This window comes from Marmota marmota, unplaced genomic scaffold (assembly GCF_001458135.2).
Source record: "Marmota marmota marmota unplaced genomic scaffold, marMar, whole genome shotgun sequence".
NCBI lineage: Eukaryota > Metazoa > Chordata > Mammalia > Rodentia > Sciuridae > Marmota > Marmota marmota.
In genome coordinates this window covers 20,839,246-20,857,688 of record NW_025999982.1, presented here as the reverse complement: position 1 = coordinate 20,857,688, position 18,443 = coordinate 20,839,246, and the positions used below count along the sequence as shown (strand labels likewise).

Here is an 18,443-nt window from a genome sequence, read left to right as displayed (position 1 = left end):
ATTAATATTGTCATAATGGCCATAAAACCTAAAGTGTTATACAGATTTAATGCAATTCCTATTAAAATCCCAATGACATTCTTCATAGAAATATAAAAAGCAATCATGAAATTTATTTGGAAAAATAAGAGACCCAGAATAGTTAAAGCAATCCTTAGCAATAAAAGTGAAGCAGGAGGCATCACAATACCAGACCTTAAACTATACTACAGAGTTATAGTAACAAAAACAAAATGATATTGGCACCAAAATAGACTTGTAGACCAATAGTACATAATAGAGGACACAGAGACAAACTCACATAAATATGGTTATCTCATACCAGACAAAAGTGCCAAAAACATTCACTGCAGAAAATATAGCCTATTCAACAAATGGTGAGACCAAACCAGAAATCCATATGTAGCAAAATGAAATTAAACCTCTATCTCTCACCCTGTACAAAAATCAACTCAAAATAGATCAAAGACTTAGGCACTAGAACAGAGACCCTGCACTTAACAGAAGAAAAAATCTTCATCACATTGGCCTAGGATCTGACTTCATTGACAAGACTCCTAAAGTGCAAGTAAAATCAAGAATCAAAAAATGGGATGGATTCCAATTAAAAGCTTCTTCTCAGCAAAGGAAACAATTAATAACTTGAGGATAGAGCCTATAGATTTGGAGAAAATCTTTACCACATGCACCTCCGATAAAGCATTAATCTATAGGATATATAAAGAATTCAAAAACTTAACACTAATAAAACAAATAACCCAATCAATAAATGAACTAAGGAACTGAACCGACACTTCACAGAAGAAGAAATACAATTGATCAACAAATATATGAAAAAGTATTCAACATCTCTAGCAATTAGAGAAATGCAAATCAAAACTACTCTAAAATTTCATCTCACTCCTGTCAGAATGGCAATCATCAAGAATACAGGCAACAATAAATGTTGGTGAGAATGTGATGAAAAAGGTACACTCATACATTGCTGGTAGGACTGCAAAGTGGTGCAGCCAATATGGAAAGCAGTATGGAGATTCCTCAGAAAATTGAGAATGGAATCACCACTTGACCCAGCTATCTCACTCCTCAGTTTATACCCAAAGGACTTAAAAACAGTAAACTACAGGGACACAGCCACATTAATGTTTATAGAAGCACAATTCATAATAGCTAAACTGTGGAACCAACCTAGATGTCCTTCAGTTGATGAATGGATAAAGAAAATGTGATATATATACACATAGTGGAATACTATTCAGCATTAAAAGACAATAAAATCATGGCATTTGCAAGTAAATTGATGGAGTTGGAGAATATAACGCTCTATGAATTTAGCCAATCCCAAAACACCAAATGCCGAATGTCTTCTCTGATACAAGGATGCTGATTCATAAAGTGGTGGGGGGGAGCATGGGTGGATTACACAAACTCTAGATAGAGCAAAGGGGAAATAGGGGAAGAAAGGGTATATGGGGGGGAGGAAAGATGGTGGAATGAGATGAACATCACTACCCAAAGTACCTGCATGAAGACACAAATGGTGTGACTCTACTTTGTGTACAACCAGAGATATGAAAAAAGTGCTCTCTATGTGTAGTAAGAATTGTGATGCATTCTGCTGTTATATATAACAAATTAGAATATTCTATTCTATCTTAATAGAACTGGAGAAATGTGAAATAAGTCAAGAACAGAAACACAAACACCACATGATCTCAGTTCTAAACAGAATCTGAAAAAGTTGATCTTATAGAAGTTGAGAGCAGAATAGGGATTGTTGATTAAACTGGGTTATGATGGGAGGGGTCAATCAACTGGTAGCATAAAATTGCTTGACAGAAGGGATAAGTTCTGGTATTCTATGGCAGAGCAGGGTGGATGTAATAAATATAAAACTTTATATATACCTCAAAGTAATTAGAAAGGAATCTGAATGCACTTATCATAAAGAATTTATAAAAGCTTAAGGTGATTGATATGCTACTTACTGAGTTGTATACATGAATCATAACATTACCTTGTATATAAAAATATGTATAAATATTATATATTAAATAAAATTTTTTAAAAAAATTGTTCAAGAAAAATTGCCTGAAATCTAGTGACCTAAAATATCATTTTTAATATAATGAGTACTAGATATTTGTTAAATCAATAAAATATATATTACTATTCATATATAACTTCTTAAATACAATTACTATAGTTAATATAATACATATTTTACATGTTCAACAAGTTAAATTTTAAAAATTTATTTTAAATAATAATGATTTTTATAAAATAATGTTATTTTTGATACAACAAAATTTTGAATTAATAGACTTAATGGATATACAACAAAATAGATTCCAAATACAGAAACTATGTTTGTGGGTTCTGTTAAAAATATAATTTATTGATATTGACAACAATCAGTTCCCAGGCTTCTATTTTACTAATAATTGATATTTTTCAATAATGTTCCAGTTAAAAATTAGGATAATTCTTCTAGTTATGAAGAATTCTGCATTTTTAAAACCTATGTCAGACATCAATGTCCCATTTTTTGAAAAGACATGCAGAAAGTACTAACTCCAAGACAGAAAATAAGGAGGACAAAAAAGAAAATAATAATTATAATAATAGTTATCAATAAAGGAACAGCCACATGCATTCTGAAATTTGGGTGAGTAAACTTATACTCACCAATATAAACATTTGAAAAAAATACAATATATATAAATATTTGAAAAATAATTCAGAGAAGTATAATATTTTTCCATATAAAAATGACTACATTTTATGAAGGAAACACATATTTAATTACAACAACAAATAGCCTAGTAGTACTTTAGCAATCTAAAATATTTAGCATTCTGTCCCAAAGTACAATGAAATTAATTTGGTCAATCAAATTTTAAAAATCCAGAAATACACCTATATTAAAGTTATTAGAATAGTGCTATTTTAGTCCACTTCATTTTCCAGTTTAACAATTCTAAGTAGCTGTAATTACATTAATAATGAAGCTATAGTTTGAGATAAGTCACAGATTCTACATCTAGTTCTATAAAATGCCAACATACAACTACGTACTCTAGTACGTTTTCCAACTGTTTTGAACATGACCCAAGTAAGAAATAGATTTACTATGCAAATTTGTACACATGTGAACATGTAAACAAACAGAAACAAATGTCAACCACAGCTATACAGTACTTCAAATAGAACCTGATATTGTACTATTTTTATATGCTGGTGGCATTTTTATTTATTGGTTTACTAACTACCAATTTCCCAACTGACTATTGGGCTTTGACTCAGTTTGAAAATCACTGACCTAGCAAATCTATGGATCAGTAAATTATAATAAATATATACATACTTTGATTGTTTCAGAACCCAACAATGTCTGATGGGACCTTGAAGGAGAATCAGAAGAATGCTGGAAGAAAAAGAAAGAAAGAAAGAAAGAAAGAAAAGAAAAGGACAGTCCTGTGAGGCATCATACTAAAGTAGAGGGAAATGAAGAGAAGCTAAGCAAATGTTTGAATAGCACATTCTATTCTAAGGCATTACCATAGACAAGGAATCCTGCAAGACCTTATCAATGGTAGCACAGAGCTCTTCAGTTTTCTGCCTGAGCTGTGCAGGATAACAAAACTGGAAAAATTGAAACCAGGTACTGAGTTAGCAGTGAGTTCCAGGGTTGCAAGCCACAAGCAGGGTAATCTGAAGTCATTACCTCCACAGGAAGGTCTAATGTGCTGTCCTTGGAAACATTTTCAGTCTTGGCTGGTTCATCTAGTGCCTAGTGATAAATGAAATATTTCTCATGTGAGGCTTCCAATCAAATACCAATGTAGTAGAAAAGCAAACCCTATATATCTTAATTTTCTAAGGAAAAAAATAACTGAATCATTTGATGAGCTATTCTCTAATATGAAGACACTTTCCACATTCGTCCAATTTCCCCTGTGAAAACAATCTCTCTAATATAAAGTGCAACCATAAAGAAATGAGGCTGTTTGTTCTGTTTTTGACCTGCTTTTTTCTATTTTACTTTTTATTTAATTGTTTTCATTTTAATTAATTAAAGTTATTTTCCTTGTTCATTTTTTTCTATCCATTAATTTGGGCATGTGGCAGAGATAATGCCAAGTATTCATCACTTTCTTTTATTTGCTTGAACACAGTTGCACAACATCTTCTTAGCCTCAAGAATTTATGTATGGATTTATGACTGATTTTTACTGAATGCAATAAAAAAAAATGATGGGTAACCTCTGGTGAAAGGCAGTTAGGAATGGATATGACTTTTCTTCGGTGCCCTGAACCACGCCGCTCTCTCTCTCTCATCTTCTACAGATAACTGACATGCAAGATGAGAGTAGAAAACATTACTGAGTCACTATTAGAGGGGGCTGTGCAGAGGGTCAAACTGAGTGTCAACAAGTTATAATGTGGGAAGATAGCAAACATCAATTGTGTCAAGTCATTAAAATGTCAGGGTTTGTCTATTGTGTCAGCTAGTGTTCCTTACACCAAATAATACAGGAGTTATAGGCTATGTTTTTTTGGGGGGGAGGAGAAGCCTTGAAATTTTTTCATTCATACTGAGGTGTAACTCAAGCAACACAAAATCTTAGATCACGTCACACAGTAAACAAGAAGCTTGCAATTACAGTTCAGTTCATCCTCTTATTTCTGTGCTCTAATTGCTATGCAAATGACATTTAAATATGCTGTAAATATTACTGTAGTGTAAACTTGAAGTAGTTATGTGCATTTTAAAGAAATTTGAATAGAATCACATTTCCTAGTTAGCCACATAACCACCACTCCCTATGATCTGCATTCCTTACTGAAGTTCTTGGATTCTATTTGCCATTATTTCCCTTCATCTTGAAAATATTACTTTAGCAATTTTTTTTGTAATGCAAGTCTCTGCTATCAAGTAATTCTCTTAGTTTTCTTTTAGCTATAAATATCTCTATCTTGCTTCATTCTTGAAGAAATATAGAATATAGAGTTTTCTTTCTCTGTCACCTTTTCAAAGGTCTTATTCCACCATGTTCTGGCCTCCATTGTTTCTGAGAAGTTAGCCATCATGTATTTCTGTTGCTCTGTCTGTAGGGTGTTGATTTTCTCTTTATATTTGAATTTTAGCAGTTTGTCATGTGTCTATGCCTGGTTTTCTTTGTATTAAAATTTCTTGGGAGTATCTGAAATTCTTTTTTTTTTTTTTTGCTTTCATCTTTTTTTTTAAATTTTTTTATTGTTGGTTGTTCAAAACATTACATAGTTCTTGATATATTATATTTCACACTTTGATTCAAGTGGGTTATGAACTCCCATTTTTACCCCGTATACAGATTGCAGAATCACATCGGTTACACATCCATTGATTCTTGAAAGTATACATTTTTTTGTCTTTCACCAAATTTGGAAAATTTGGTATTATTTTTTTCACTCCATTTTCTCTCTCTTCCTATCCTCCTTCTGAGACTCCAGTTATATGTTGATATATCCCACACATCAGTGAAGCTCTGTTCAGTTCTTCAATATTTGTCTGTCCCATTTTTCAAATCAGGTAATTTCTATTGATCTATCTTCAATTTTATTGATTTTCTATATCTCAAATTTTCTCTTAAGCCAATCCTGTGCACTTTTTATTTTCAATATTTTATTTTTCAATTCTAGCATTTTCATTTGATTCTAATTTATAGTTTCTATTTTTATGTTGAGAATTTTTATATGTTAATTCATTATGATAATATTTTCATTTATATCCTAGAGCATATTTATAATAATAGCTTTAAAACCTTTACCAGATAATTACAACACCTGGAAAAACTTGGGGTTGATTTCTACCCTTGAATATTGGTGGCATTGTTCTGTTTTTTTGACTGTATAGATATTATGGATTAGAGACTGAATGACATATTATAAATGACTCCAGATTCTGTTATGGTCTCATGAAAAATTTTTTTAAATTAGTTTTAACATGAAGTTAATTGGGCTCCAAACTCTGCCTGATTGTAGGCAGAAACTGAAACCTCTATTCCATGGTTTTATCCTTTACTGGACTTCATGGACACATGTATTTATTACTCAATAGTTATCCAAAGATTTGGGCAAAGTTTCTAAGCAGCATTACATGAGTTGTGTGGATTCAAATTTTAAACCCACCTTGGAGAGCAAGCTTGTGGTTAAAGTTTATTTTTTTTTCCTACCTTGAGCCTACATTAATTAGAAAATGTGCTTGTCTTTCTTTTGTAAATGTCTTTTTCTCATCTTTTCCATCCTGTACTTGAGAGTACAACCTTTCAAAAATCCTGGCTTTATGATAATGATGCAATTTCAGTTCTCTATCTTGCTCAGTTCCAAGTCTTTCTTTCCCCTTGCCTAGTTAACAATAAATGCACATTCTTATGATTAGTGAGTTTAATACCTTCAGAACAACCAAAGCATCTGCATGCAGATGAACATTCTGAATTTCAGTCTGGTATGGTATTTGGTCCTTTGGGATTTCCCATACTTTTTTTATGTGCTAAAGCTGTCTATTGAATTGGACTACACTTGCCAGTGTTTGACTGAAAATGACCTAAAAAGATGGTAATTTCACATATTCTACCTAGTTTTAGAATTTTGATCATCAATTCTAAGTGTTTTACCATAGGAAGCTTTTCAGCCTATCTAGTTCAAATCCACTTTCAAATTTCAACAATCTACCATCCCTAAGTTCATTCAGAAATATGTGCCATGAGTTTCCAAGACAGGTACTAAAGAAATCATCAAAATGTGATAAGCAATTACAAACTAATTAGAATAAGTGACTGGTCCTTCAAGGCAATCATTTTCAAAGGAAAAAAATAATGATCTGAATATAGATGTTCTGGTAAATTTGTAAACAAATAAAAGAACCAGTTCTCTATTATAATGTTTTATACAATTTTTTAGAATACATTCTGCCCTGTCCTCTTGTTTAGATTTGCCTCCGGTTTCTCATTTCTTCATTGTCATCTTGATTTAGCCATATCCTTAATTAAACTTGTCCCACCAGGACATGGAACTGTGAAATTCATTGCTCATCAGAATCTATTTTCCTCCTTTTTACAAATCCAGACAAATAAGAGTTCTACATCTTTACCTATAGGCCTTCACCTACAGGCCCCATGTCAGATGCTAGAATCATCTCTTTAGCACAGGATATATGAATTTTAAGAATTCATAAAAATGGCATCTAAAGGATAAGCTCTTACCATCCCTTTATTTTAATAGTTCACAAACAAAATATTGTCTGAAAACTTTTGTTTCCAAAATGCACTTCTCCCTATTATATAACAAAATTTAGAAGATTAGTTATGATAACTGAATAGAAATATTTTTACCAAAAATAATGTCTTATGCATTTTTCTTCTTCCTCTAAAATTAAGATTAATAATGAGAAATTATTGGCAGGGAACAGAAATTTTTACATAACATCTCTTAGCTGGGGTTCAGAGGGTTTAATATTTCCCTGATAGGAGGTGTTCATTAGTTCCTACTCATACTGTAGTTAAGGAAGAGGTTCCTTCCCCAGTGTTATTAGTATGAACAAATACACGACTCTTACACCAAACAGATGCTAAGTCACATGGTTTATATACAGTGTATATCACAGGTACCTGCAGTCCAGGAAAGGAGGACACCAAAGAGTATGCAGGCCACACAAGGGTTGAACTAAGGTACTGAGTGAACAACCAGGGGCAGTGGAATCTGGCTTCATAGTATCACTTAGAGAACTCCTATTCATCTTTTTCTTTGCTTTTCTTTTTAATGTAGAACTTATTTTTTCAATTGTTTGTGTGCAACACTGATTCATCTTGAAGACCCAAATCAGACTTTTTTATAATGTCTTTCTGGCCCTCAGACTAAAGTCAACCATTCCCTGATTGGGCACCATATACTTAAGCATACTGTATGGTAATTTTTTCCAAAACTATTTCTTTACTATACTGGACTATTTGTTCTATTATGGCATTATCTTTGTAGCCCCAGGATACAGAACATGGTAGAGGCTCAGGAAAAATCTTCAGGATGGATTGAAGAGTGAACTCAGAAAGTAATGGATTTAAATGAGTAAATGAATTATATAAATATGATTTTAGGACTCCACAGTGAAATGCTTTAAAGAAGTTGTTTAAACTCTAAGTATTTTAACTAATAAATAAATTAGTTATTTTTCCATAATATAATTAAATTTGCTTCTCATCAATAATCAGCTCTTAGCATGTGATCAGTATTGGTACAGTGAGATGATTTTTTTTTTTCAGTCAAAACCAGATGTGGTTGTTATTTTAGCTAAATTGGAAAATTACTTCAGGCAAATACAGCTTTTGTTGGGCTACTCAAATTATTAGACTTCACTCAAAGAATGTCAAAATTTTCTACTTATATCCCCAAGAAAACTAAGCAAGATAATGGTTTTAAGCAGAAATGCCAAAACCTGAAATGGGGGCAATAGTCAGACGGTGTTAAAACTATTTTGTATGTGGAGGGGCTTATTTTGGATTAGATAGCCTTGAAATTTACTAGACTTGATATTTGAACTGACTAGAAGTTATTTGTCAAATATATCATCTTGATCCACTTCTAACAGCCATAAAACAGCTTTTTTTCATTGTTCAAAAATTTATTAAAAGAAAATATTTCAAATCTCTCTTAATAAGCCTGAGAATAGATTTATATATATTTATATTTTGTTTGTTTTACAAGTTAGCCAACAGGGTTGTATTGAGGTTTCTTTACATTTGTTCATTGTGAGTCAGTCTCTAAAAATATTCCCCAGTAAAATATTGTTATTAAAAACATTTTTCATCAAATTGCACTATAGCAATTGATGCATAGATAGAATATTGTTTAAATATTTTTTAAAAGATTTAAATTTTTAAATCTAAATTTTCAGATATATTCTTACTAGAATATTTACAATTTACACAGAACAGCAAACTTTGGAGCCTAGATTTTAAAAGGAGACCTAGTGAATCCGACTTTCAGCAGAAAAATAGTTTCTGAACCTAGCACTGCATTATAATTAAGAGCCAAGTGCTATGAAAAAGTATCGCAAATCATATTTTCATCCTTATGAGAAAATATGCCAATAAACTGTAATAGGTGTTCTCCACTGAAAAAGAGCACCTCTGATAGAACTGTACTTTTCAGTCAGATGTATTGAGTTGGTCTAAACTGCTCCCCAAGGAAATGGGATTAAGTTCTAAAAATCTGAAGATGGAATGAATTGATCGTACTAGAAATGAAATTAGACAGCAAACTGCCTCCAAAGGAAGAATGATCTAAAAGGACTTGTAAACTTTTTGTTATCTCTCGACCGTCTATTGAATTGAATTTCAAAACTTCTGTACATGAGTTACTGGATTTTAGTAAGGATCAAGTGAACCTTTAAAAATGATTTATGTTAAGCCTAAATGCCCCTATACTTTCTTAATCTGCTCAACCATTTGGTAGAATAAATCACCAGAGCACTACAGAAGACTTGCTTCAGGAATACAATACCATTTGTAGGATTGCAGATATTCTCAGAAAAATAAATCTTACTTTGATTATCTAGTTGGGGAATCAGGTATTAACTAAAGAGGGGAAAGTACACTCTAAGCCAAACGAGCTTGCAGATATATAAAATTAGTTTCTTTAAAGATCTAGGACTATTTACCAATAGATTATTTTCTTGTGATCAGTATAAATTTTTCAAGAACCAAGGAACTCAGTGTTTTTAGTCCCATGAGCTTTGAAAGAGGATTAAATGCCTATTCCTCCCACAGAAAAAGAGGGATTTTTGCAAACTACTACAGTGGGTTTCAGACCCCTTGCATCAAGGCTCAATGATAGGAGAAGTCATACTTTTTCTCCATTTAATTAAGGATATCAGAAGGGTATTCCTTATTTCCGGGCAAGATCTCCTTCACTATAATTTGCCCCATCTCTTTCAGTAGCTCCAGGAATTGGGCTGATTTGCAATCCCTGGCTCTTTCAAATCTTTTCATAGCTAATTTTTTTCCAATTCCCTTTAATTGTTCCTTGTTTAAAAAAAATTGTCATTCTAATTCAAAGAGGACTTCAATACATTTTAGTGAGTTAAAAAAAAAGTTGAAGATTGGGTTTCAAAATCACCATCTCTTGCTCAATACTTCAATTTAACAATCTGATGCCACCACCGCATAAAGAGCAGGGTAATGCTGGAAGATCAGATGTCCTTTGAGGTTCAGCAATATACTAACCCTTCACAGAGTTGTGAATCCCACGTGGTTTGGTGCCTGACCACCAGAGTACTCAATAGGAGGCCATTGCAAGGGTATCGTCTAATTGCCCCAATGCATCAAGTCAAAAACCAACCTGTTACCCTTTTATCAGAAGGCCTTTTATGACTTTTCACTGGCATATAAAATTGGTTAGGCTTACTCTATCCTAAATATTCTCCAGTAGTAGTAGTGATAGTAGTAGTATTTCAAATATCGTATACTAGGCCCCCTTAGGAGTGAAAACTTGCCTTAAGATTGGGATGAAATTGCAAATTTTAGAAACCTACCCAGCCCCAAACTAAATACATTCATTCACTGAACATTTAAAAAAAGAAAACTACTATATTTACTCAAAATGTTCATGATGGAGAAAGAAACCACTCAGTATGAATAATTAAATGTGATATAGAAGGTGCATCCAGACAACCACCTGAGGATAATCAGTTAAGCATGGGTATGAAATCTGGAGATGTGTTCATTGCCAAAGAAATTGGGAACACACTTGCCTCTGTACTAATCTAAATTAAGTGATACCTCTCTTGGATAGGTCATTGCTAAATTAACAACTAGATTTTGTTAAATTTTTGAAATAGGCAAAGATCTTAAAATACTCTCACCCAAGAACATACGCTTAGTCAGATTGAAGTTAAGAAAATCATGTTTTTAAAAATCAATAGTCAACTTAGAATAAATTGATTAAAAACTAACTTGATATCCCAAATCTTTGCCTTTCTATTATTATACATGGTCTTTACAATGGTGTTCAAGATAACTATCCTTTAACTTCCTTCTATGATGAAACAAAAGAATTTATCCTGTAACTCTCTATTTAAATAACTGACCCTATAATTTTATTTGATACCTGTAAAATTGTGTGTGCTAGAATTATTCTGTTTAAGATAAACATACTTATAAATTAAATTTATTTTGAAAATGGCAGACAGTAATGACAATTATTAGGAAAATAGTACTTCACCCTTGTCCTGCTTTTATATTGAAGGGAACAGAAAATTTGAGCTCCCTTCAAGAAAAAAAAAATTATTCTTTCTTGGAAAACTATTAATCATTAATATGACAAAAAATGCATATTTTTGACATCATGAAATATTCCTTCCTTCATGTGCATTTCCTTAAAATAATTATACAATAAAAATAACAATCCATTTACTTGAAATATTAGATTGTTCCCACAGCTTAATTTTAACTTTTTACATATTGCTCTCAAACTCATATAAGAAGAAAACTTAGTTAATAAGAGTCCTTTTAATATTTCCCAAAATAGATGATTGTGCAGGCATTGAGACCAAGAATAAAGTTATTTTGTCCATAGTACTAAGTCTGTTGTTCAACACGCTAGAGTAGAATCCATAGAAAATTGCAAATACAAGTTTACTTTATAGTCACTCTTATTTCATCCTCGTGTCTTAGAGAAGATGATTATTGGAGGAAACTTAAGCCAAAGACCCTGATGCCAACACATTAAAATATGATGCCTTATATTTATCTATTCCTATAAAGCCTTAGTTAGGACTTAAGCTAAAAATGCTTCCTTCACAAATGTTCACAGAGGGAAAATGATAGAATATGGAATAAGCCATAAATTTAAGTTTTGATGCAGACAATAAATTACAAAAGTACCAGAAAACTCGTGTCCCCTGCCAACAAAATGTACTCTTTTGAAAATAATGGGCTTCATCCAGGAGTGATTAGAGCTGAAACCAAGCCAATAATTTAATGATAGCTTAAAGTCTCATTGCAAGAGACGCCTGTATTTCAATTTACAGAAAATCTTGCTTTTAAAAATAGTATTATTTTCAAGGTAATTCCAGTTTCTCGTTAATTAAAGAATATGCTATGGAACAAAATGCAGCACAAGATAGCCATTATGGCCATAATCCAGCTGGGGATAGAATTAATTGTTGAAATATTTAAGACTTAAATTACATATGCAAGCTCTATCTTCAAGGCATTCCACAGAGTGGACCAAGTATTATAATGAGACTGCATCTTCCTGACCCTTAATTGAGTTCTATGCAATATCAAAGGGACCACAAAAAAGCTTCTGTGATTGAAAATATTCCAAAATGTTAATTGTTTTCAAAATAGAAAAAATTCTTAAGATTATAGTCCTAATTTTCCACTCAATTCAAAAATAAATCCCTTTGATTTTAGTGACATAGGATGAATTATATTGTGTAAACAGATGTGTAAAGAAGACTAAATTGCCAGATTTATTTTTAAAACATTACAACACTGAAAGGAGCAACAAAATTCCATTAAAGAAGCATTATTGTAAAGAAAATAAACTCATAAAATCTTTATATGTCCATGATTTTAAAATTCTTACAAAGCAAAATTTCTGATTAAGAAATACATAACATGGAAAAAATAATAGAAAATTTGCAAATTTATACAAAAGATCTAAAGAAGAAAAAAATCATATTATACCTTGTGACCTGTGAGTAATTTAAATATTTATGGTCCTCAAATAATTTACCTTGGACAAAAGACAATTATCTACTCTAGTGTTCATACAATAATCTGTCCCTCCTTAAAATAGCATTGTGTTAAATTAATTATCATAATATTTACATTTAGTTGCACCAAAATTTTAAAAAGTTACTTTTCTACAATGTTATATTTTATTCAAAATTAAAAACATAATGCCTTTCCCAAATAAACTTGCATGGGTTGAATATACATCAAAACCACCATACATATTTATGAAATGGGTTTTTGAGAAAACTGAAAATTGAATGAATGAATCTTCATTAATAATGAACAAACAGGTTGTAATCTCTATAATTCAGTTAATTGGAAGAGGAAAAGCTGGAAGATAGAGATTCTGCATCCAGCCTTATATCACAGAGTTTCCTGAAGTATTAGCTGCCACTTTTCTCAATAGAAAATTAACTTTGTAGCACTACTCCAGGAGAATGAGCTTCAGTTAGATGGAGTATGTAGAGATGACACCAGGATGTAGGAGGCTTCTAATCTCCTCTTTGCCTCACTGATGAGAAAGTTTGTTCCACATCTGTGAAAGCAGACACTGGTGACCAGAGACGGGAGATCTCTATTTGAAACCAGCAGAGGGCCTGTGGTCACCACGACTCCCATGATGGCCCTAAACAGTGAGCCAAGGGGCAACTGGGGCAGTGAAACTTCACACATACTCCTGAAGTTTAGTGCCATCTCATCTTTTAACAAGCCATCAAAGGTAGAAATTCAGGAAAGCTAGAGAAAAGCCTGCAGATGTCTCTGAAGACTAGTGACCTTTCAGGACAAAGTATTTAACTATATAGAACACAGATTCTAGACCATATGTGGATAATACGAAATTATAACCAGAGATATAAGAAATGCGGTCCAGTTGATATTCACCTATATGCTATTAGCATTTCTCACTAACAGTTCCTATTATCAGATAAGATCTCATACAAAGGTTTCATTGCAGATTATGCATATAGAACAAGAATATTGGTTCATTGATAAACTAACATTTTGAAAAATGATAGTAACAGTACTTGAAACACTACAATTACACAGGGGAAAAAATGAGCTTGACACACTAAGAGATAAATAGACTACATAAAAACAATATATGAAATGTATAATTTGACAGACATGGTAGTTGATTTTACTTTGATTCTGATATGAACACTTCATTTGACTCTCATTTAGACAAATGTGGTGGGCTTACTAAACAAGACACTTTAATTTACAAGCTGAAGTAACATCTTGTAATTTTATAATCTCAATAGCAAAGCAAAAATGTCCTAGAATCATGTGAAAGCAGCTCGGTCATTAACAGTGATCTCAATCCTCCCTCATTTCTAGCAAAAATGAATGAAGAAGGTTAGTTCATCCTGAGGTATATGATGTTATTCTCAACTGTAGTGTAGTTCCACATTGTGTAGTGGTGGAAGCCAATATTAATCATCAAGTCTTGACCAGTCAATGACCAAGGTGGCCAGTTGGCACATAACCCCATTCCACCTTCATTCTTTTGATAATATATGTGAAGTAGAATAAAAGTTCTTGAACATAAAAGTTATTTTAAGTTCCAAAAGATAGGTATATTTTCACATCTGAATCAAGCTCCCCAAGTCAGCTTGACAATGGACTAGACATCTCTGAACTCATTGACCCCTTAATGATAAATCAATAATGTATCCAGTTATATTAACCAAGATGCTTTCATGCACATCATCCTTAATTAAGAGAAGTTTTATTTAACTTTAAAATATAAATCTTCCCAACAGAAATTTTAGAAACATAATAAAACTGACATTAGCAACATAAAATTCACTCTGTTTTTGAGCCAACACTGACCTTCTGTTCCAAAAGTAATGTGTTTGTAGGAATTGCTGCAAAAGCCTTGTAACTTGACTTGGTCTTGTATTGCTAGAATGGGTAACCAGAAAGCAAGAGTGAAGATGAAAAAGGGAAGAATATGACAATTTTAGACAGCTCTACCAAGTTAAATGACAGGTTATCAAATGAAGAAAAGAGTCATTATACTTGAACAACTTGCTTCTGACAAAAAGAAAATTAGCTCACATGTTAATATTTTATTAGAATGAGAAGCAAAGAAATGCTACAGTAAAATATCAGCCTAGAGATCATAGGCAATTAAATGAAACACAGTTTCACAACTTAAAAACATTCATTTCCACAGTTACATATAAATTTCTCATTAGCTGCATGCCTGCATAGGAGTACTATTCTATAAATGATCAAGGTTCTTTCTGTTGATCCTCAAAGGAATATTTCTTCTTTATAGTACCATAATTAACAAATAGTATAGCAGTAAATTTAATTGAGCTCTTGATACATTTTTGCATCAATCATAAAACAGAGATCATAATACATAAAATTGAACAACAGTTCTTAACAGGGTAGTCAATAATTTTAATAAAATATGAGCAATATAACTTCATAATGGAGAAACAAGTAAAAGCCCCTGATCTTTTAAGTTCATTTTTTCTACCTCATCATCATCTCTCGCACTTTCTAATATAGTGATATTGATAAAGTAAATTTTAAAAACTTCCTAAATTTTAAGTAAAACTCAGTGTGATGTAGTTTAGTTTTGTGGACTATTTGGAGAAGAGAGGTGAGTATAAGGAAGTTGTAGGAAGCAGGATAAAAAAAGCATAATCAAAAGCTCAATTTTGATATTACTCTGGGCCTCAAGCTGATTAAGTTCAAGGCTCCTATCTCTTCAAATGTCCTTGCTTTAGGCAGCTTCCCCAGTGGCTCAGAGCTAACCAGAAATTGTCACAGAGCTATAGGGTGTCTCAGTTCCTTGGAAAGGAAACCAAAGGGTCTAATGAAGAAGACAGGGCAGTACAACAAAATTAAACCTTGAGTTTATGAACATAATTAAAGTAACCTTCATTAAACTGCTGGGATGAAGCTAAGAGGATGACACATTCACTGTTCTAGGAAGAAGCTAAAGTAGAAAGAAGTGCCAAACCTGGAGGAAGATGTCAGTGTCCAGCTAGAAACAGAACACATTTTCTTTGTTCATTTTTAAAATTTTCTGTCTACTGTGTTAGATATAATGAAGAGAATTGAGCCATCTGATACCTGGGTGCCAGCTGGTTTGACATAGAAAACCTTATCCTGATGATTGTGTTCACCCACACACATGCTCACCTCATACACTCCACACACACAAACAAATGCATATATTTATATGTGCACAGACTCCTAAATTCACATGCACTCACATAGAAACATACATATATACACACTCGCACCTGTGCAAACACACACTCAGCAAAGCATGCAAAGATCTCAGAATCTGCATCCTTTTTTTCCCATGAAATAAACTCTGAATGTTTTATTTTTCTCTTTCATATAACTATTTCCCTCGTGAAGTTCTGTGACCTTCTACCAGGCTCTCCACTCTTCCAAGTCCTGTACTCCCATCTCCTCCTACAAGAAGGGCAATTGCTGGAGGATATCTCAGGTCCCTTCATGCCCTAAGACTTCACATTGACCCTAAAATGCTGTGGTCTACCAGCAACAAGCTATTTGAATAAGGATTGAAAAATTCAATGTCACCTCTTCATATAGGAGCAATAGGAACTGACATTTATTATTATTTAATTTTATAGAAATCCTATAATTAAAATCCATTAGGAAAAGCAGAGGCATGATCTCTATCTAAGTCCATCTTATTAGGTTTGACTTCTCATTGTAAACTGTGAGGATAGTGATTTTTGTATTATTTAATGTACTAATATTATTTAATGTTTTTAGTAGGTGTGTCGTTTTTAATCTTCATTCAAGTTACATACCAATGATAGTAAGTTCTTATTAGTGGGTTCTCCCAATTTGGTAGCTGTTAAACTGTCCTGAAAATCTGTTTGGATATGCACAGTTCAACCAGTGGATTCATTCAACAAATATTTATTGAGTAACTATGACATGCACTAGTTCTCTAAGACACATATACCCTTTCCTTTTCAGTCTGAAAATCTTGATTATTGGTATAAAGGATACTTTTTGGATCCACTCTCTTTCCTTTGAGTTCTCTCAACAATATTGTTAAACCCAAACATGAAGTTCTTTATTCTAATTTGAAATATATTTCCTTTTCAGCATTCCAAAGCTTCCAATTTTATTAGTTTCCCTATGTGATTCAAAAATAAAAGAAATAATATGAAGTCTTTTAGAAGGGAGATTTTATATTTTTTCTCATTTTATTTTCAACAAATCTGCCAGAGAACAAATGTTGAGCAAGAATTCGTTGACTTGAAATATTTAATTAAAGTATTTAATTGAAGATTATAGCAAGATTCAGAGGATATGAAAAAACACAAATTTTAGTTCTTTATCTATTGATCCAACACTAGACCCACTTGGCTGACACCCATCTTCCCCGCTACAAGCATGTGCGGTGGGCACTTCTAACACGTTATGATTTTGAAGTCATCCCCCTTTGTGATCCACAATGTTTGAATTCATGAACTTGGATCCCTGTTTTGTTTAGGGTTTGTTATGTGTGTGTTGGTTTGCTTGTTTTTCCTTTGAAAAGTCTCTTCTGCAAGTTAAATTGTACAGTCCCCCAATTAAAATGCAAATATTCCCTATCCCAGGTAAAAGGAAAACTTGACAATCATTGACATTTGAGTGTGAATTATTCTAAAATCAATTTAGCTGGAGAGAGACCAAGGGAATGGGACATGAACTGGTTAGTGTTAAGTCAAGTGACACAAATAGCAGACATGGAAGAATTGTGGAATATCAGGAGTCCTCAGAAAAGCACCAAGATCTTTGGAAGGGGGTGGAATAAAAGACAGTGAGATAAAAAAGAATTGAGAAAGTACATGTCTAGCTGCTGTTTTATCATTTCATACAGTCTCTCAGATGATTGCTAAATATTTATTATTCAACCTACAAAATAACACAGAAATATTATCTTCACTTTCATAGCTATCACCTCCCAAGCCACCATCATCACTATCCTAGCTGATTGATTATAATAACCAAAGTCTCTCTACTTCCCCTCTCATCCTCTTACAGTCTACTCTTAACACAACAACGAGGATTGTGTCACTTGTCCATTCAAAACTCTCCAATGGCTTTTTGTCTTCCTCAAAGTAAAAATCAAAGACTGAAGAGTGGCCTACACTTAGGTCTCCTTCTGACAATCTCCAAGTATTGTCACTCACTCCTCAACTCCATATTGGCCCCAGCCTCTGCCCTCAGAACATTTTCCTCACTCTGCTCTCTTAAGAAACATCACTTCTTTGGCTGTTGCTTTCTCAAAGATGATTGACTTATTATTTGGAGAGTAATTATTGATTGTTTCTCTTCCACCATGGAATATAATAAGCAGGCATTGTTGCATGTTTTGTTTGTTGTAACTTGGAAAGATATATATTAGCTACTCATTACATATTTATTGAATAAATGATTTGTTTGAACCCAGACTAATTATTTTAGGTCATGAAGACACATCTCATATTGCTCATTTCCCAAATGCTATGCAGTTCTGAAGAAATGGAGATAGCCACATACTGACTGCTGCCACTAATTCATCAGTGTAATATAATTGAAAATTGTTTGATAAATGAATGTTTAATAAACAGAATACCAGCTATGAAGACTATTGAAATATCCAAAGCTCCCAGCAGTTTCCCTATA

General features: G+C 32.7%; 1 protein-coding gene across 32 annotated transcripts in view; it reads right to left on the bottom strand.

Annotated features, from left to right (window-relative positions):
- LOC107143675 (muscular LMNA interacting protein) overlaps positions 1-18,443 on the bottom strand; it is a 251,194-nt gene that overhangs the window by 110,478 nt on the left and 122,273 nt on the right. For 18 of the 32 annotated variants that reach the window (XM_048805513.1, XM_048805514.1, XM_048805489.1 and 15 more), the window contains 4 exons: positions 14,616-14,687; positions 3,728-3,793; positions 3,562-3,645; positions 3,368-3,427 (listed from right to left, as the gene is read on the bottom strand). The exons of 6 other annotated variants lie outside the window; for them this stretch is intronic. In XM_048805513.1, the coding sequence (XP_048661470.1) occupies positions 3,368-3,427; positions 3,562-3,645; positions 3,728-3,793; positions 14,616-14,687 (282 nt within the window). The remainder of the gene's footprint in view (positions 1-3,367; positions 3,428-3,561; positions 3,646-3,727; positions 3,794-14,615; positions 14,688-18,443) is intronic. 8 more of the 32 variants (XM_048805510.1, XM_048805498.1, XM_048805495.1 and 5 more) reach the window with 3 other exon arrangements.